Source organism: Phalacrocorax carbo, chromosome 18 (genome assembly GCF_963921805.1).
Source record: "Phalacrocorax carbo chromosome 18, bPhaCar2.1, whole genome shotgun sequence".
In the NCBI taxonomy this organism is placed as follows: Eukaryota; Metazoa; Chordata; class Aves; order Suliformes; family Phalacrocoracidae; genus Phalacrocorax; species Phalacrocorax carbo.
The window spans coordinates 11137737-11157787 of record NC_087530.1 but is presented as its reverse complement, the minus strand read 5'-3'; the positions used below and the strand labels follow the sequence as shown (position 1 = coordinate 11157787).

Here is a 20051-nt window from a genome sequence, read left to right as displayed (position 1 = left end):
GATGTTACAACGAGTAAATGAAATGCCTTATAAAAATCTGTTAAGTAAACACAGCCATTCTGATCAACGAAACACGTAAACTCACAAAGATGGCTACTTCATTTAGTATTTCATTATAAAGCTGTATTGATTAGCAGAAATTATTCTTCATTCTTTATTGAATGTTGCCTGTGTCAGCTTTGCATTTATTTTGTTTAGGCTAGGTGATCTGTAAATACCTTTTTTGTATCTTTGTACCTTTTAGCTTTATTCCAGTTTTCTGAGCTTCCCCAGTATTCAAGAAAGTATTAAAAATAGTTAGCAAATATTGCAACTGCATTGCAAAATACTTGGGCTTGCATGTTATAAAATTGGACATTCCTAGGTGGTGTTTGGAATAGAAAGTGTCTCTGTATCAGTCCAAGATGCGAACATATCCAACCCCTGTCCAAATATGGCACAAACTGTATATTGCAGGCGTCAGGCTTTCCTGCCTTGTTATGGATGACCATATCTCCTTATTCAATAACACTGTCTAAGCTTCATCTGTTCCTAATTATATACAAATACCCTTCTTTTGTCTTTTTACTGCTCATCAGGCCTGTCGTCCTCATTACTGTTTCACTGCTATTCACTGCAAGACCTCGCAGAGGCCAAGCAATTAATAGGGTGCAAAGCTACACTTAGTTTGGAAACTGCTGTAGTCAGAGTTGCTAATACTCCACAGTAATTAGGAATTAATTTCTAGAGTCTCTAGGGAAAGTTGGACCCATGGCTGTGAAAATGGGATGCTGAAGTGACTGAGGCATACCGAAGACTTTAAGGGTTGCCTTATTCCTTCTCGTTCCTGGTCGCTGGCTGCAGCGCCAAGGTACTGTGGTCCAGATGTTCAGGAGTGCGTGGCAGAGCTTACACTGTCATGTTTATTTGTTTAAAAAGGCACAGGGTGAGATTTGCACTGAAGACAGACAGTGGAACAGCGTAAAGGATTCCTACCAGCCTTTTCAGTCTTCACAAAGCCTACTTCCTTGGAAGTGCTGCAGGCCTGGGAGAGTGCCAGGCACTTGGTCTGCTGTGCCCCAACCCAGGAAGATGGAGATGTCCCTTTTTTGCTGGAGCCTCTTGGTTTGGGTGCAGCCCAGGAGCAGGAAGGGAGAAAGTTGCTACCAGCTCTTGAGAGGATAAAACAGATCTCCCAAATATGGAGGTGTGAAGTCAGCCTGAAAGCAGCTTATGAGCTGCTTAGTCTGAAAATGGACTATGTGGAGCCATAACTCAGAGATGAGAGAGGATGCCTTTGTTTTAGTGAGATGTTGGCTTGGCAGCAGAGTGGTTGCAGTTTAAATTCTAGCATCATTAGCTAAACCAGTGGTGCCATTGCAGCAGGGACAACCTGATGATGAGCCACCAGAAGTTGATGGATGCAGGCTTACATGGCGGTTTTCTTAAAACTTAAATCCTCAGTTGTCTTCAAGGTGCAACCACAGGAGAAGAGCTGCAGTATGTGAGGGGAATACCTTCTTGAGCTTGTACCTTTTTTTTCCTTTTTAAGAAATTAGCTTAGACTGCAGATGCTGAAGGCTTTCTAAAAGAGGCTTGAGTCCAGGTGTGGTCTTTCTTTCCCCTCAGGATACATTTAAAGAAGAATTGGTCTGTGAGGCTTTAGATTAGTACAGGGTTTGTCTGATTGATTTTTATATGGGCCTTTTGAAGAGCCTGCCAAAATTTGACTACTAATGTAGCTTTTGCACGTAAAGTTAAGAGCTATTTCAGAATCAGCTTTTGCACAAATGTTCTCATTGCACGCTATGAGCGGATGAAGGTGTACTAGAACAAGTCACTCATTCTGGGTTAGGAGTATTCATACAGGTTGATACTAGAAATGGAAAAATCTTCATGAACCGAAAATCCCTGAGGCTTGATTTAGGTTTCAGTAAATTTTCCTCCTGAGTGATTGATCTGTTCTCTTCTTCCTAGGTGCATTGTAACAACATGTTTTCCAAGGGGGTAAAGATCTTCCAGAAGGTGGAGTGTCTGTTCAAACCACGCCTGATTGCAGACTGGGAGTCTGAACCTGTTGGAGTGGCGACTGTTTTAGATGACAAAAACCCCAGCGCTAGGTTTGTGACTGTCCCCCTCAATCAGCGCGTCGGTAAAGCCATACTTTGCCGCTTCTACTTTGCTGACACCTGGATGATGATGAGCGAGATCTCCTTCCAGTCAGGTGAGTATTCTTCCAGTCAAGCAGCTCTGCCAAAGCACAGAAAGCAAAAGAGATGGTGTGAGGGTGCAGGATGTGTGGGGTTAACACGCGTGTAGTGTTCTGTGGGGTTACATGGCAGGAAGGAGGACATAGCAGAAGCACTGAGAGGGCTGGAAGGGCAATGCAGGGCCAGAAAGATCCAGTCTACTTTTCAGGCTGATACTGATGCGCATGTGCAGAAGCACAATCAGGGCAGCCAAGAATTGAACTATAGAGCATGTCTTCTTTTTGGCAGTTGCCTGTTTATTTTTACTTCTCTTTAGCAAGTATTTTATTATTAATAATTTAAGTATATCTACAGATGATGATCAAGTTAACAGATTATGAAAAATAAGAGGCTGACTGTTTTTTTTCTCAAGTCTTAACTATGATGCAGAAGTCAGTGCCATGAGGTGCTTTAAAAGGTTCTAGGAGGGAATGGACAAGACTCTAGGAGAAAACCACCAGCACTGACAGTGAAATGATCTGGCTATAACTTCCTACTCAAAGATCCCTAATCTGCTATAGTGACAGGACATTCCTGGGGAGGGAGCGCTCTGATTGCAGCTTGCTGCTTATCTTGCAGATAGCAGTCCCTCCTGGCCACCCTCTGTCACATGTGGGACTAGGCAGACTCTTGGTTTAGCCTGGCATGGGCTAAAATGGCGGGGGGGAAGCTCTTGTTGCAGTCCTATGTCTGCTCAGGGAAGCATCCTGCACACGCTGGTGGTTTGCTGTGGTCAGGATGTACCTGCTGCTCAATGCAGAGGCTCATTCCTGTAGGTGTGCTGGGAAGTGCTGAGTGAGCAGGTTATCTCTGCTCATGCTGCTTGTGACCCGCTGCGTGGGTGTCAGCCCAGTCCTGGTTGGGAAGGCAGGAGTGGTGCTTGGGGTTGCACAGACCGCTGGCAGGAGCAGGGAGGTTGTTGGACTGACACCTTCCCTTCCCTTCCCCAGACATGGAGAGTGTGAATCCGAACTTCGTTACGGTAGCTGCAAGCACCACGAATGTCCTGGAAACGGAGTGCAACGTTACTGAGGGCACCTGGGGTAAGGACTTCTGTCACTTAGCTGGGCCAAGGGCTCAAGTGTCGGGGGGTTTCACATCCTAGTTAACGTGGTCTCTCCTTCCATTTCTGGAGATCTGGGTATGGGCTGGTTATTGCCCTTGTGCACAGGGCTGCATCTTAGTCCTCTGTGCCTCAGCTATTTCTTCTTCCCTTTGCTGGCCAAGGCTGCCTTAGAGCAAGTGGGCTGAAGGCATACATGCAGCCAGTGAAACTCTGGAAGCTGTCTGCTCTAACGTGGATCAATCGCAGGAATCTGTTCCAATGCTAAGAACAGCCTTTGATTGCCAAAGTCCTCTGCACAATTCCTAGCTGTGAGCCTCCGAAATGAGAATTTCTGATAAGAGCAAAATGTGAACACAGCTAAAGTTAATGCTCAGGAAGCTGCCTAAAATCTTGTCGGTACCACACTGTAGGAAGGGACATGTAGGAAGTTAGCAGAGATAACAACCTGTGCTTTCTTAACCCCAGATTCTTCTTTGCTCTGTGATTGCAGAAACCACATCTTCTCTAACCAGCACCTGGATAGGAGAGAAAGCAGATGACTCCAATACCTCCATCCTCGTGGGCTGCCTTGTGGCTATTATTCTCCTGCTCCTGATGATTATAATCATTATTCTTTGGAAGCAATATGTTCAAAAAAGGCTGGAAAAGGTAATACAATGGGGCTATTTTGCAGACACAAGTTCGATAGTAAGCATTAAGCCTAATGAGCTTAGAATTATGTGGAAAGCACAGGGTGCCCCCAGCTCCACAGAGTAGCTAAAACTCTGTTCTCACAGCAGGGTAGTATGCCAGCCTTATCCAAGATATTACTGGAAATGACTGTGACTGCAGCCAATACATTACTTAACAACTGAGCATCACCTCAGCATTTTTTTTCCTCTCTTTTGCAGGCCCCACGTCGAATCCTGGAGGAGGATGCCACAGTTCGCCTCTCCTTCTACAGCTACACCATTGCAAACAACCAGACTCAGATCCACCAGTCAAATCCCACCTATGAACGTGCTTTCCCACTGGATTTGGAATATCACCAGCCAGCTACGCTGCTTCAAAAGCTTCCAGAGCTCTCCCAAAGTGCCGAGGATTCAGGTAATGTAATAGTCAAGCTCCAGAAGTTACATGTTTATTGTTCTGTTATTTCTCTCAGATTTTGAAATGTGCAATTTCTCAGTGTCTAATCTCCTCTGACTCCTATGCAATACAATACTGACCCAGGGACCTAATACAATATTCTGGAGCTCTGAAACATTTTAGCATGTAACTTCAGCAGATGGAGCACCAGCCCCACTAGAGGATGATGGCCTTTTATCATCCTCTTTGAAGACTGCTTATATGTTACCCAGGTCATCTTTTAGGAGCTGGTTTTGACAATCACACATTGTTTGTCCCGTCAGCCCCTTGGCATTGGAGTCGCTACATGCAGCACTCCTGGGCTGCCCAGACTGGCTGGTAGTGAAGACCTTTAGCATCTTTTCCTGCAGTAAGGGCTCTTTGAAATTCCCTTAGAAAAAGCAGAGGGAAATGCAGCAGAGAATTGTCAGCGGTGCCCTAGTTTCCAACCCCTGGGGAGCTTTTGGATGCACACAGAAGGGAATATTTCCAACAGTCATTTGTACTCAGAGATGGCAGTGCTGATTAGTGAACGGAAGGGCTGCATTCCTCAAGCACTGACAAGTTGCTAAGATCCAGCACTGTTCTACACAGGGAGACTGATTAGTATTGAGTCAGGATGTGAATTTGAAGCAGAACAAAAGTTCTGTGTAATACTGACCATACAGGTTGTTAATTATAAAGAGTTACGCCATGGTATTTATGTGAATAAGCTGTAAGAGGTAGCACAGCATGCTAACAGAGCACATGAAAAATGGAAAGCCCAATCAGTTGCAGAAGCAAATCCAGAGCAGGTTTGACGTAAACAGCTTTCCTGTGTCAGGTAAGGGGAACAGATCATACTTAGGATGAATCAGAAGCAGGAAATCACTTCAGACTCATGCCTCCGTGTCTGGGCAAGAATTTTAACTCTTATAACTGGATAGAGAGGCAGCTGTTTAACACAAATTCACTGGCACCTCACGGGTATTCTGGTGTCTGCAGAAATGTGGCTTCCTCTGGTTTAAGCCCTAGTTAAAACAAGTGTCTCCCGTTTGGATGTACCTTGGTACAAGGTGATAGGCGTGCAGCTAGGCTGAATTCCCAGAGCTCTGCAGGATCAAGAGGAGTGGAAGCCAGGCCAGACTGGTTTTAAGGGAGTGAGTGTGTCTGACTCCACCTGTCTTTGGTTTCCCCTTAGTGTGCAGTGGGGACTATGCTGAGCCTGACCTGACCAAGTCCACTCCTCACCAAGGCTTTCAGAACAATGTTCCTCATTATGCTGAAACAGATATCGTCCACCTGCAAGGCGTGACTGGCAACAACATGTATGCAGTCCCAGCCCTCACTGTGGATTCGCTTACCAAGAAGGACATCTCAGTGGGTGAATTCCCACGGCAGCAGCTACGACTCAAGGAGAAGCTGGGAGAAGGACAGTTTGGAGAGGTACAGCCATTCTCTTCCACACTTCCTCCAACAGAAAGGAGATGCCTGGCACAGTGATGCTTCTGAGCTGCCTCTCGGGCACTGCTTCATATTTGGGGGCTGAGGGACCTGGATACCAGTATTTTATTTAATACCTTTGCTGTTGGGGAAAACTGATGACATGCTTCAAAGAACCCCGTTTTCTACCTGTGAGGCTCTTGCTTGGTACCACATAAATCTTTCTCAACAGATGAGCTTTGCAAACTTTATTTGTTCACTGTCTGTATCCCCATTTATTACCCTGTACAAAAGGCCTGGGAATGTGGGTTCAGACTGTTTCACAATCTTCCGCTGACATCTCAAACATGTGATGGCTGTCACCCACCTTTAGGCATGTGAGTTTGAAAACTCTTGGCAGTGACTCCAGCCAAGACAAATTGATCCTAGCTGTAAAAACAGCTTTCACATTAACAGGTGGAGGTTCTGGTGGAGCTCTGCACGCTGACCCAAGCAACGACAGGCATTTCCCAAGCACTGCGGTGCCCTCGCATATTCTCTAGCATTGTTGCTTGCTCAAACCCCAGTTTGTGTCAGAAGCCTCAGGCAGCATGATACATGCATCTGTCATCTGCCAAGCTTTCTCTTTACTCCTTGAGCTCCTTTCAAGCTGTGAATGTTTTCACCATGTCTTTTCTTCTCTCCTTGCTTCACTTCCACGCTATCCCTAGTTCTGTCCTGAGCAGCTCTTCCCCTCTCCTGCTCCCACTATTCCACTGTCTCTTTCTTCTTCCCAGCTTTTTCTCACTGCAGCCTTAAATTCTGCCTGTCTACAACATTTTGGCAAAGCACAGCCCTTTACTGACTGCTTCCTCCTCTGTGATGTGCCCATCCTTATAGTTCCTCTCTTCTGACTGCACACCTTGCCTACCCCAGCCCCTTCCCTGGTCCCCTTGCTTCTTTCCAGATCACTCCGTGTACTGGGAAGGTGCTGACATGCTCAGCCTCTTCACCTGGCTGTCCGTGTAGCCCCTTCTGCTGTTGCATGGATCCTGCCTTGTCTTGGGCTGTGCTCCAAAAGTGAAACAGAGAGGCTTTTTTTTCTCCTTGTTTTGTTTCTGGTTTCTCCTTCTCTCTTGTTCTCTCCTAATAACTGTCAAAGCTTTCTCCTCCTCCTTTGTGTTGTCAGCAGCAGCCAGGCTCTCCAATCTCCATTCCCTTGGAGATTGATTCAGAACCTGTTCATTTCCTCACATAGCAGGCTCTCTCCCTCACTTCTGCAAATGTGTCTCATCGCATTCTCCCGACTCTCCTTCTCACCTCCTTTGTCTTTACTGGTCATCATCATGCTCTGCTCCGCTGCTCTGGCTTAGTGAGCAGTCTTGCTTCTAGCAACATGGCTCATAGCTGCTTTTCCCACCTCTCCACTCAGAGCTTTCTTCCCTTTCAATCTTTTTTTCTTCCTTGCTCCTAACCATCCACTCCCTGGACTCTGACACATTAATTACGTGTGCTTTTTAATACATGCTCTTAGTACCGTGGCGCTCTTTCCTATTCCTAGTCTTGTGACTGTACTCTCACCACAGCAGATTTCATTCTCCATGTAGCTGCAGCAGTGTCTTTGTACTCTTGTTTCTGTTCTGGGGGTTTGTCCCATTTTCCATGCAATCTTCTTTTTCTCCTCTCCATGCTTGTCACATAAGTCCTTAGTGCTTTCTTCATATAGAATTCATTAAGTTCCCATTACATTCCCCTCACTGCTGCAAGTCTTTGACTGACATCCATTCTGCTCTGCTCCTCCAGTCTTTTTTCTGGTCTCACACACTTGGGTCTATCTACTTTCCCACCCCAGCATCTCTTGCCCGGTTCTACATTTGAATAAGCGTTCTGATAACTTTTTAAGCAAGTGTCTTCTCACGCCTTCTTATACAACCCTGGCAGTAATTTTGTCTTTATTAATTTATTTATCTGAAGAACTGGAATTCTGTGTGCTCATTAGAGTATTCATCTCTGGGTATATTCACAGGCGAGATGTTCACATCACGCGCACACAGGCACACACACACTTTTCTCCTTTTCTTTGGGAATTAGAGGACTTTGGATAGCTGTTGTGGTGACTCAAGCCAGGCTGCAGGACAGTTCTGGGCTTGTATGGCTGGCGTGATGTGCTATACATGCCAAACCTGCTGCAGCTATGCTGTGTGCATGCACGTGCAGAGTAAAGCAGCCAACTCCAGGCACAGTGGCCTTCTTGAACACCTCCAGTACTTGCTGGGTGAATTGGACTGTCCCAATGGTCTACTGCACCAGTCTGCACGCGTGCAGTAAAGTCAGTGCACTGGGGACACGCCAGGCTGCAATCCACATGCATTCCTACATCACGGGCTATACAGTGTATGTACCCGTTTTGTCCAGAACATAAGGCCAACTCTATGGGCTGTTTCTGATCCAAACAGTGTCACCTTCATAAGATCATTCACTTGGTCATTCTGCCAGTGGTGACTGAACTGGTCACCTCAATGTGACGTTGTTTTCTTCTGGTTTTCTGCCTGTGCACGCTCTGATAGTTGCCTCTGCTTTCTGCCCCGCAGGTGCACCTTTGTGAAGCCGATGGCCTGCTGGAATTCCTGGGTGTATCACCTACAGAATTTACTCACCACCCGGTTCTTGTAGCAGTGAAAATGCTGAGATCAGATGTCAACAAAACAGCTCGGTAAGCTCATCCGCAGCGCCCACCATCTGAGAAGGAAAACAAATACTCTCCAAGCAACACTGTTGCATAGGATAACCATGGTGACATCTGTCTGACAGTGTCATGTGTCTCTGGTGTATGTTCTGTGTGTTCATGTAAGGAACAGGACACAAGCAGGGAGCGGGGGATAGGAATAGGTGTAATGTCAAACTGAAATGCTGTATTAATCCTGTTTGCTGGGTGTGGTGGGTTGACCCTGGTTGGATGCCAAGTGCCCACAAAGCTGCTCTATCACTCCCCCTCCTCAGCTGGACAGGGGAGAGAAAACATAATGAAAGACTTGTGGGTAGAGATAAGAACAGGGAGAGATCGCTCACCAATGACTGTCACAGGCAAAACAGACTTGACTTGGGGAAATTAGCTTAATTTATTACCAACTGAATCGGAATAAAGTAATGAGAAAATAAAAACTAAATCTTAAAACACCTTTCCCCCACCCCTCCCTTCTTCCCAGGCTTAACTTTACTCCTGATTTTCCCTACCTCCTCCCCCGCAGCGGTGCAAGGGATGGGGAATGGGGGTTGTGGTCATCACACGTCTCTGCTGCTCCTACCTCCTCAGGGGGAGGACTCCTCACACTCTTCCCCTGCTCCAGCATGGGGGTCCCTTCCACAGGAGATGGTCCTCCATGAAATTCTCCAACGTGGGTCTTTCCCACAGGCTGCAGTTCTTCATGAACTGCTCCAGCATGTGTCCCTTCCATGGGGTCACCAGTCCCGCCAGCAAACCTGCTCCAGCGTGGGTTCCTCTATCCATGGAGCCACAGGTCCTGCCAGGAGCCTGCTCCAGCATGGGGTTCCCATGGGGTCACAGCCTGCTTCGGGCATCCACCTGCTCTGGTGTGGGGCCCTCCATGGGCTGCAGGTGGATATCTGCTGCACCGTTAACCTCCCTGGGCTGCAAGAGGACAGCCTGCCTCACCATGGTCTTCACCACGGGCTGCAGGGGAATCTTTGCTCTGCTGCCTGGAGCACCTCCTCCCCCTCCTTCTCCGCTGACCTTGGTGTCCGCAGAGGTGTTCCTCTCGCATATTCTCACTCCCCCTCTCTGGCTGCAGTTGCACGGGTTTGGTTTTGGATTTTTTTCCCCCTTCTTCAGTATGTTATGACAGAGACGCTACCACTGTGGCTGAGCTTGGCCTTGGCCAGTGGTGGGTCCATCTTGGAGCTGGCTGGCATTGGCTCTGTCAGACATGGGAGAAGCTTCTAGCAGCTCCTCACAGAAGCCACTCCTGTAGCTGCAACCAAAACCTTGCCACACAAACCCAGTACGCTGGGGAAGGGGTCAGTGTTGAATGCAAGCACAGACCAGCTTTCAAACTTGCTGTGTGCAGGAGTGTAAATGTCTCTGAACTGAGATCTTCTTACGTGCCTCCTCTGCTTTCCTTAGACAAAGGAATAGTTTAGGATTCGAACCTGTGTTTTCTGTTTTACAAGAAATGATTTCCTGAAGGAGATCAAGATCATGTCACGGCTGAAGAACCCAAATATCATCCGGCTTCTGGGGGTGTGTGTGCGTGATGACCCACTGTGCATGATAACAGAGTACATGGAAAATGGAGACCTTAATCAGTTCTTGTCGCAGAGGGAGATCTACAGCAAATTTGCCATTTCAAACAATATTCCCTGCGTCAGGTAAGAGGAGCTGCCCATCTTTGGGATGAGTCAATGGTACAGAGCTACTGGGTTTATCTGCTGTGCCTTCCAGGCAGTGACCTTCCTCCAGCCCAGCCATTCCCAGGACACGTACTGTGGACACTAGTCCTGCTTTGTGTGGGAGGTTGTTCTTGACAGGCCTTGGAGATCTGTGATCCCGTGAAGTGTCCCTGACTGTGGGCTGTTACGGTCACAGTGGCCAGCTTAGATTACTGTTTTCTGATGTGACCATCTGTTTACATTAGTGGGCTTGCATAAAATATTTCATTAATATGGAAAGCCAGTTGCATTACAGCAAGAATTCTGGATGAAAATCAAGAATGTCTCTTCTGCTTTTAAGGAGGTTCATATGTTCTCTGGATGTCTAAAAAAATATATATTACATGAGGAGAGTTGAGTGTGGAGCTTCACTAAAGAAAGATTCCATCAGCCAACAGAAGGAGAATATTTGGCAAAGAAAACCAATTTCTGTCAGCAGTGGCACTCATCTCACTCCTCTATGGAAGGATTAAATCTAACATAAGTTTCTCTTCTATGGCAGAATCCTTTCCTCAGAGGAGAGTTGTGTGTAGGACTAACATATTCCACTCAATAAAGACACGTGCACTGATCAGAAGTTGCTGCATTGCTTAGCCTTTGACATGTACTTCCCTAAAGGATTAGATTTATTTATAGTTCAAGAACTAGACAGTTAGGCAGAGCCAGTTCTGTTGATGGACTGGACAGGAGATGGCTGAGTCTGACCATGTCGAGACACCACCAGTGTTTCTGGGAGTAGCTGGCAGCGGCCAGTAGTCCTGTTGGGAAGTGTCAAACTGGCATCCTGCAGTTACGGCACACCAGGAGCTGTAGGATGGGAGAGGCTTTGCATCTCAGTAGAAACATAGTCCAGCTCCCTCCAGTCTCCTGACCTTTCTACACATCTGAAACAGCTTTCACCTTTCGAACCTGTGGCTTTTTTTCCTGGCCAAAACCTCAAACTGTCCTTTCTTCTTTATCTCCTCATCTCTCATCCGATTTCAGCACTGTCACTCACATTCTTCCTTGGTTTCCATTTACCTCTAGTTTTACTTTTAGTTTGTCTTTCTTTCCAGCTGATCCTTCAGCCTCTCTTTTTGTCCCTTCCAGCCAGATATAGTTTCACGTTAAAGGAAGCTGCTCTGACCAGCTCAGGTATCTGCCTATATAGGAGTCATTTACTGAGTGTGAAACAAATTCCCTGGCCAAAGACTGCAGCTTGTCTCTGCCAGTGCCTGTTGGGTGTCTGATTGACTGGGTGAGGTCCAGCCATCTCACCTGTCTCTTAAGCTCAATACTTACTGCGCCAAATGTGGTGACCAGCCCTTTCCTGCAGGGAGGTCACACATTTGTGCATCGTCATGGCTCTTTGGTACTTGCAGTGCATCTCCCTGCCATCTTTCTGGCTGTCTAGCAAATCTTGAAGATGAGTCTCCTGTCCTACCCCTCTGTATGCAGGGGCGGCATGCGTCGCGCCCTGCAGGGCTTGCTGAGCAGAGAGGCAGGGAGCCAACAGGTAGCTGCTGATGGGACCCTGCCAGAGTGCAGGTGGGACGGGGAGACGGGGCTTCTTGAATGGGCAGAGCAACAGCCCCAGACAGGGTGACAGCTGTAGCCGAGCAGGGGGAAGGGGGAAGGCTGGATCTGGAGGCTGTGCCTGCTCCTATGTGAAAAGCCAGCAACCAGGTTAACAAGGTACAAGTGGGTGCCACAGTTCCTTCTCTGGGGGCACAACGGGTCCACTTGGATCAGGAGAAACACTGAGCTGACTGTGGGACTCTGCTAAGTGTCACCTAGCTGAGTTGTTCACCGTACTGCAAGCCTCGGAGGGCAGCAGTGCCTAGACCCTGCTACCGGGGCGAGGGGCTGCCTCTGAATCTCTGTAGCGATAGCTTAGCTATTGATGAGAACAGATAGGCTGGGTCTGTTATTAGACGCATTACATTAGTGTAGTTCGGAGAATACGGTAATGCTTTTCTCACTGCCACCAGAACACAAGGAAGAGAAGATTAAGACTTTTTTATGAGCTTTATCAGAGAAACGCTAACTGAACGTTTTTGCTTGGTTGTGTGAAGCATCTGAGCGTGCGCAGTGGGAAACCAGCTGAGTGTCACAGAGTAATCGTGTGTGAAGAATGCTGGAAGTCAGATGGTCCAAACTTTGTGTATTTCACAACTTATTAATAAATTATTTTGATAATGGAATTTAAAATATATTAGATGCAAAAATGTGTCTGTTTATATTGTCACTGATGTTAAACAGTTTTAAAGAGTAAGTTCCCTTTAATGTTAAGTGACATTAATGTAAGCATGCAATAGTGGCATTGTTTCAAATACCAAGCTAAGCAGTTTTTTAGATATTAGATTCTCGGGTTGTAAAGCTTAATTTTCTCTGCAAAAAGTTGATGCTTTGATGCACAAACACTTTGAAAACCTTGAGATTAATGCTTGATATTTAAAAAAAAAAAAGGGGGGGTGGGGATGTAAAATTCCAGGGGCCCTGAATTATTGTCTGTTCTTGGTTAGTCAGCTCAGGAACTTGGCTTAGCCTGGCAGGTGGGGGTGTTAGTGCCCTGAAACTAGACGGTGTAGTTTCACTGTTATGGCAAAAATTAAAATGACAGGTCACTGTCAACCATCGAATGCAAGGAGTCGTCAAGTGTGGGGAACTCTATTGATTTCTTTTTTTTCTTTGTTTTGTTTTCTTTTAATGCAGCTACTCTAACCTGCTGTACATGGCCACCCAGATTGCCTCTGGAATGAAGTACTTAGCGTCTCTGAATTTTGTGCACAGAGATCTGGCAACTCGTAACTGCCTGGTGGGGAACAACTACACCATCAAGATTGCAGACTTTGGCATGAGCAGGAATCTTTACAGTGGGGATTACTACCGTATCCAGGGAAGAGCTGTACTGCCCATACGTTGGATGGCCTGGGAAAGCATCCTCCTGGTAGGGACTCCACAAAACCTTTCTCTCTCCTTTCCTCTGGTTCTTCACTGTGCCCCTGAAATAGTAACATGGGTATGTGCAGAGGTCCTTATAGCATCAAAGTGTATGCTACAGTTGGCCCCAGGTGAGATGTCTACAAGGTTGCATTGGACATAACTGAGAATCTGGAAAAGGATTGTGTTTTTGCAAATACAGCACAGATCATCTGGGGCATAACTTCTGTTCTGTGCCTGGCTGGCATCTAGGATTCCTGCTGGAATCATAAGGAAATTGCCTGTCTGTGCTTATTTCCCCAGCTGTGAAACTGAGAGGGACAGGGACAGAACTTTACGAGTTTCAAGTGCCAAGTCTGGTTTTGAGGTTGGGGTTTTGTTTTGTGTTTAAGGGTCCTGCTGTTTCCCCTTAGTAGATTGTTCAACAGCCCAAACACAACCGGTCTGGATGCAGTTTCTTAATATTCAGCCCCACATTCCTTTCTCAGACTAGTCAGTGAGATCACCTGGTTATACTTTCTTACAACACACCCTCTGAGTACCCATAAAAATGGTAATTACCTCTGCTATAAAGGCTGATAGGCCTAAGCTTTTCTAAATTCGTCCTATTTTCCTGGTTACAGCTGCATCTAAACCATAAGTCACTCTCATCTTCCTAGTGTGAACATCTTCCAAACATTGACAGACTGCTTGGGTTGCCAGATAAGCCTGGGCAATCTGGGTCTTGGATGTTTTCTGCCCAAATAGGCCCTCCAGTCCCCGACTGTTGTCTGTTATTTTCTGAGCCATCTTTAGCTTCTTTTTACTTCTTCAGAAACACATTGTTCCAAACATGGCCAGTTTGGGCACATTTTTCAAAGACAGAAAACAGGGACAGCAAGCAGACACTAACTGACTTCTTACATGTGCAAAGATCAAAATTATCTTGGCCTTCGCTGAGTCTGGAGTCTGCTTTGGGTCTGCTTTCACCCCGAGGGCTTCGCTTCCTGTTCAAAGGCTTTTCTGTGGTGCACTGCTGCGTTTTGGGTAGAGGTAGGCAGCAGCCACCCACCCCGTGCCACAGTGCATTTTCCTACTGCTGCAGGCAAATACAGACTTTCTCAGGAGGGACAGTAGTCTCTGGCTTTCTCTGAGACTTGCTCCCTGTTTCAAGAGGTTTGCCCCAGTGAAAGCTGTCCCGGGGATCCCGCAGACATGCTGCTCCTGCCCCGCAAGGCAGCAGTGTCATACCTTGGTCCCTTTGTGCATTGCCAAGAGCAGGTCACCTGCTCTGCTGCCTCTTTGCAAGAGCATTTTCCCAGGTACAAATTCTGCATCCTTGCGTTTAGCTGCAGGGAGTGTAGACTGAAATAGTTTTTGCTGAATATGTGCTGTGAGCAATGCAGGCTTACAACATCCTTTCTGTTCACAGGGCAAGTTCACCACAGCCAGTGATGTCTGGGCATTTGGGGTCACTCTCTGGGAGATGTTCATACTGTGTAAGGAGCAACCGTACAGCCTCCTCTCAGATGAACAAGTCATCGAGAACACAGGAGAGTTCTTCCGGAGCCAGGGTAGGCAGGTAAGAAAGCAAATGTGGCGTCTCCTTCCTTAACTTGACCTGGTCACATCCAAGTGGATCTCCCCAGGTCATTCCTGCTGTCCTTACTGCTGTTATCTGCAGAAATCTCTGCTTCTATTACTCATCTTTTCCAGTGTGTCCTGCCTCTCTTCCCCTTCCTCCAGGCTCATTGCACTGGCTTTTCCTCTCTTGGAGTCCCACTGGAAGAACCTCTTGGCCCAGTCCAGCATTTCTTCCTTATAAGCCACTTTACAATCTGCCCATGATGCACTGTCCTCCTTAGCTTTTCTGGGCTCTCCTACACAATCTTTTTACTCTTTTCCTTTGTCAGATCTCTCTCCCACTAGCGTTTTCTCAGAAAGATGAGGAGGCACTTGCTGAGATGGGGAAGGAGGCGTCATTAGTGCCCAGGACTTAGATACTCTCTGTAATTTCTCCACATAGGCTGAGAAGCCTTTGGCCATCCCTAGTTGCTGAAGGGCTTTTCTGTGTCAGTGTCCTCTCTTACGAACTCCCAGGCAGGACTGTGCACACCACTGCCGCTACCTTCAATAGATACCAGCGATGACGCAGGACAATCCAGCAGCTCGGTACTGAGGATCACTGTACCCCAAAAAGTGGGAGTGCCAGTTGTTTGCTGTTCTCCCAAAATTCACCTTTAGCACCAAACAAGTTAAAGGATTAAGGGGAATAAAATAATGGAAGGTTTTATTCACTGTCCCCGAACACTAATGATTTAGTGAAGAGCCTAAAAGATGTATCTTGAAATGAGAGGGGGAAAAATAAATTCTGCCAAGCTGTGCTTTAGATAAGCTCTAAAAGGTGTTTTTTCTGTCTCTGCTAACAAGCTGTCACGATGCTTAGAAAGCCTCATGGGTTGTCTACGGTGAGTGAAAGTATTTGGATTTTATTGTGGTAAATTTGGTTTTGGTTTGTGTTTTGCTGTCACTTGGAAGACAAATCTCTCTGAAGCATTCATGTTTCCTGGGGGACAAAGGATTGTTTTGTGACCAGCTCATCAAACAAGTTGGCAGTGTGTCCGTAGTGCCATTTGAGATGGCGTCAAAGCTCCATCCAAACCTCACTGCCAGATTCATGCTTAATGGATTTCAAACATTGCATGATGGCTATGTCTTGTAAACCTAGACTGAAACTGTCCTTTTGGTGTTAATTTAGTAGAGGATCAATTCTTTTATGGAAAGCCCACTGAAATAGCTGTATTTTTCTTCCTTTCAGATCTATCTCTCCCAGACTCCTCTGTGTCCTAACCCTGTGTTTGACCTGATGCTGAAATGTTGGAGCAGGGATATAAAAGATCGTCCCACTTTTGACATGATTCACCACTTCCTGCTAGAACAAATGGAATCAAACATTTGACTCCAGAAAAAGAGACAAAACTGTTGAGAACAGAGCGACTATGGTGTCTCTTTGCCTGTACCTCACAGGAAGATGGTCAGGCCACCATGCTCTCTTCCCTTGACTGTTCCGTATTTAAGTTGAGATGTCCATGGCAGCTGCTCATTCTATTGGCCATGGTCTGACACACAGGACCAGAGGATCTCATTTGGTTGAAAAATCATCTCCTCTTCTGAATCATTTCCTGGGAATACTGTGAGAGGGGTTTTATTTGATACCCGTACACCTTTGGGCAAAACAAATGAGTAAAACTTTCTGAGGGACTTGGAGCTCTCTCCTGCGTGGAATAGAAAGCTACCAGTCGGTGAGAGCGCTACCACTCAAGAACAGATTTCGAGAAGTAGAGACTTCAGTCTTCTAAAACTATTCCATTAAATCAAATGGAAGTCTTGTGCACATTAGCAAGTGTTTCTGTATGCTCTTGCTACAGACAATATGTATAGTGAGAGACTAGAAATGTCTAGAGCTAGGGAATGGTCTAACAGACATGAGAACTGGCGGAGCTGGAATTAGCAACCCTTTGGAAGTAACGCTACCAGGGTCTACGGAGGATGCTGATACGAGAGTCCAAGATCATGTTCTTTTTTCCTGTGGTTGTTAAGCACTGCTTTTGTTATATATGTGCGTTTTCCCCACACTGGATTTTTTTCTAGAAAAAAAAATTTTGAAAATGAATGTTAAAGGTCATAGGAAGGTCACTTTGGTAGAAGATCTTCTGACCTACAAATTAAGGCTAGGCTAGGGAGTTTGTATTGAAAAGTAGCTGATACTGTACTACTGTCACTATGTAGATTTATTAGCCTAATGAACTTGTAGCCACAATGGACTGATGTGCAATTAATCCTGTATAAGTACCCATTAATATGAGATCTCTAAGTCAATGCTGTTACACGTGCAGAGGGAACTTAGATTTGGTGAAACCGGATGGCTGAGAGCAGAACCCGCGATGTCACTTGTCATAGCTCACGTGAGCGGAAAAGGAGCAGAGTAGGGGCCATCCCGAGCACACGTGTGCGCGCACGCGCTCAGATACGTATTTGTAGCGCCAGTGGCTCCTCTTGAGGTCTGCGGCGGGTTAGTGCTGTCGGCCAGGCAGATGCACTTTGGCCCAGGCTCCTTCGCTGCCGTGACCAGATCTGGCATCAGGAGATGGGACAGACATATCACCTTAGTCTGGGTTTGGTTTTATTTTGGATGCTCCCTGCACAGCGTAAGAAAATTTACTCATTGAACTTGGGGTTGTGTTTTTGTTTGTTGTCTCACAAACGGCTCATTCTCTGGAGGGTTTTAGAGGGCTCTGAAATCCACTTGGAGTGAGATAGAGAATTCAGCTCGCTTCCACAATAAATCCATTGTGGATTTACTGGGTGCGTGGGGAATACTTTGCTATTCCCTCTCTAATTGTTTAGCAAGATACTTAGGACCAAACCAAGTATTTCATAAACTGGGAGGAGACGAAAGCTCAGCACTTGGCTTTTCTTAGACAACATCCAGCATAGCATATATTTCCAGTTAAGATTATAAAGATAGTTTTTATCTTAGCCACAGGCATAGTGTGAATGGCTGGCTGTGCTAGGAGCTCTGTAAGAGGGTGCTGCTGGGAGAGGGAATATCAAAACAGTTATAATACGAGGATAATTGTGACTGTTAAGTTGAAATGAAAAAAAACTGAATTGGTAGATGCCAATCCACGCGTGGCCATGACTGCTCTCCAGGCAGAGCAAACTCCGTTGTGAAGTTTCCCAGTTGCAGCTCACTTGATAGGAGCCCAGCTTGTCCTGCTGCAGACCTGGCGCGGGGTTCCCCTGGCTGCGTGTGGGTGTCTCCACCTGAGCTGGTGCTCTGAGCCCCCTTCAAGTGGTAAGGAGCCGGAGGGTTCAAGTCATCTCATCTCCCTGCAGGGGCTACATGGGCTCAGGTGAATCTCACCCCCAAATAGGTTTTTTTTTTTGCCTTTTTTTTTTTTCTTCTTTGACTAGAGGGGCCCAGGGTGAGCTGCCGTTACACGTGTGGATTGTGCCTGGAGCTGGGCGATGGGGGTCGAAGCCAGCGTGGTCTCTGCTGCAGCCTGTCGGGCCCTGGTGGCTGGCAAACCGCGCGTCAACTGTATTTCTGGAGTATTTCTATCCTGTCCCAGAAAATGTACCCGAGCCATGCACAGCTGTGTGCTTGATCTCCTGTATGTGATCCAAGTTTAGAGATACCAGAGCGCTGTAACGTCACCCGGACGGGCTTTGTACTTCTGTTGCGGCAGGGCGCGCTGTTCCTCCGCTGACATGTTGACATACGAAGTTTCTCTCATATCAATAAATTCTAATGATAACCTTGACAAAAGTGAATTTATACTTTTTGCCTGGGTGTCTGCACTGAGGACCGATATTTCGGTCTGATTATTCAGTAGCCCGTTGGTAAGTCTGTGGCCCCCAGGTTTGGAAGGGGCAGCCACTGGCTATTTAAAGGAGTGAGCTTTGAAGCATTTCTGAAAATGCTGGGAAGATGCTGGCCTGAGCCTCCTCAGGAGCCGAGGAGGATGGTGGGACCTGGGACAGCCTGGGGTCATGGTTCAGAGCCATGAATATGGTGCTGCATTTCAGTAAGCAATTTATTTTCATATTCATATTAAACTCAGAGGAAGATCTAGGCTGGGAGAGACCTTTTGTAGTTCCTAATCCAGTTGTCGACTAAAAGCTGAGCTAACCTCAAAGCTGCATTGGGGTGCTCTGGGTGTTCCCCAGCCGAACCTTGAAGATCTCCAAGAATGGAGGTGCCACCATATGCCAGGGCTGTACCTCCCCCCTGGGGGAGAGTTTTCTCCTTGCATCCAGCGGGCCTTCCCTTGTTGCATCTCGTGCCTGTTAGCCCTTGGTCTTCTGCTGCGCACCTCTGAGGAGGGCTGTCGTGCACCTCTCAGACCCATCTACCCTGCAGACCTGGGGTTGCTGGAGACGTCTAACCCTGGTTAGAGCTGAGGTATTTGGCTGAACTCAAATATATTTTAAAAGGTTGGAAATTCCAGATCTCCCAAAGTGTTTAGATACCAAGGGCAAGAGTCGAAGCAACGTTTTTATCTCCTCAGGTACAATTTTGGGTGGAGTATAGGCACCTGACCAGCTGAGAACAACCCTCGAGTACTCTGTGATTTCTGGTTAGTAGCTTTGAAACCTTAGAATGATTCTGCCGGCCATGTGGCTGAGCTCTTCAAGGCCACAGAGGGACTTGGGCAGTGAAGCGGGCTTGCTGCTGGTGGCGTAGTTGGTGGAAGTGATGCCGGTGCTAACAGGGGTAGTGGTCTTTGACTTGAGGACACACTGGCCACAGTGGCTGTCCAGTGAGCAGGAGACCTGTGTTCTGGGCCTGCCTTCAGCTGGAGGGGGGTGAAATCCACCGCGCACAAGGCAACGTGACCATATAATGTTGGGAATAGGAGCAGCCTTTATTCCGTGTGAAGCAAGGCAGCGAAGGATTGTATCCTTAACAGCCAGACCAGGAGGGCAGTGAGGAGTAGGGAGAGGAGGGCTGAGCCTTCCACCGCAGCGCGGTGAATCCTCAAGCTTCTGCCTTGGCGTTTCCTCGACAGAAAGGTGCGCACGTGGCCGTGGGTGTGTGGACAGGGCTGGCCTGGCCGTGGATGGGCTGTACCAATCACCGGGGCACACGCAGCCTCCCGAGTTGCGCGTGTTAGACGTGAACTGTGCCGTAAGCACGTATTTGTGCTGGGGCTGCTTACAGGGAACATCTGGCGCTACTCTCCCAAGGGCTACACTACAGCCTTCAGGAAATCTGACAAATGCTATAAAATCTCCATGCTCATCCAAAATTTGCAGGTGGGGGGGAAGAAAGACACAGAAAAAAGGTCCAGAAAAACCTGACAAGCCGCGCGCTGCAGCTGGAAGTGCTGTTGGGC

The 20051-nt window shown here is 47.1% G+C and overlaps 1 protein-coding gene across 8 annotated transcripts in view; it reads left to right on the top strand.

Moving 5' to 3' along the window:
* Positions 1–18486, top strand: part of LOC104051019 (discoidin domain-containing receptor 2-like) — a 63084-nt gene extending 44598 nt beyond the window's left edge. For all 8 annotated transcript variants that reach the window (XM_064468350.1, XM_064468352.1, XM_064468359.1 and 5 more), the window contains 10 exons: positions 1957–2203; positions 3179–3271; positions 3785–3942; positions 4185–4380; positions 5582–5826; positions 8394–8515; positions 9991–10188; positions 12943–13177; positions 14582–14731; positions 15968–18486. In XM_064468350.1, the coding sequence (XP_064324420.1) occupies positions 1957–2203; positions 3179–3271; positions 3785–3942; positions 4185–4380; positions 5582–5826; positions 8394–8515; positions 9991–10188; positions 12943–13177; positions 14582–14731; positions 15968–16108 (1785 nt within the window). In that variant the 3' untranslated portion in view covers positions 16109–18486. The remainder of the gene's footprint in view (positions 1–1956; positions 2204–3178; positions 3272–3784; positions 3943–4184; positions 4381–5581; positions 5827–8393; positions 8516–9990; positions 10189–12942; positions 13178–14581; positions 14732–15967) is intronic.
* Positions 18487–20051: the final 1565 nt, after the last annotated feature.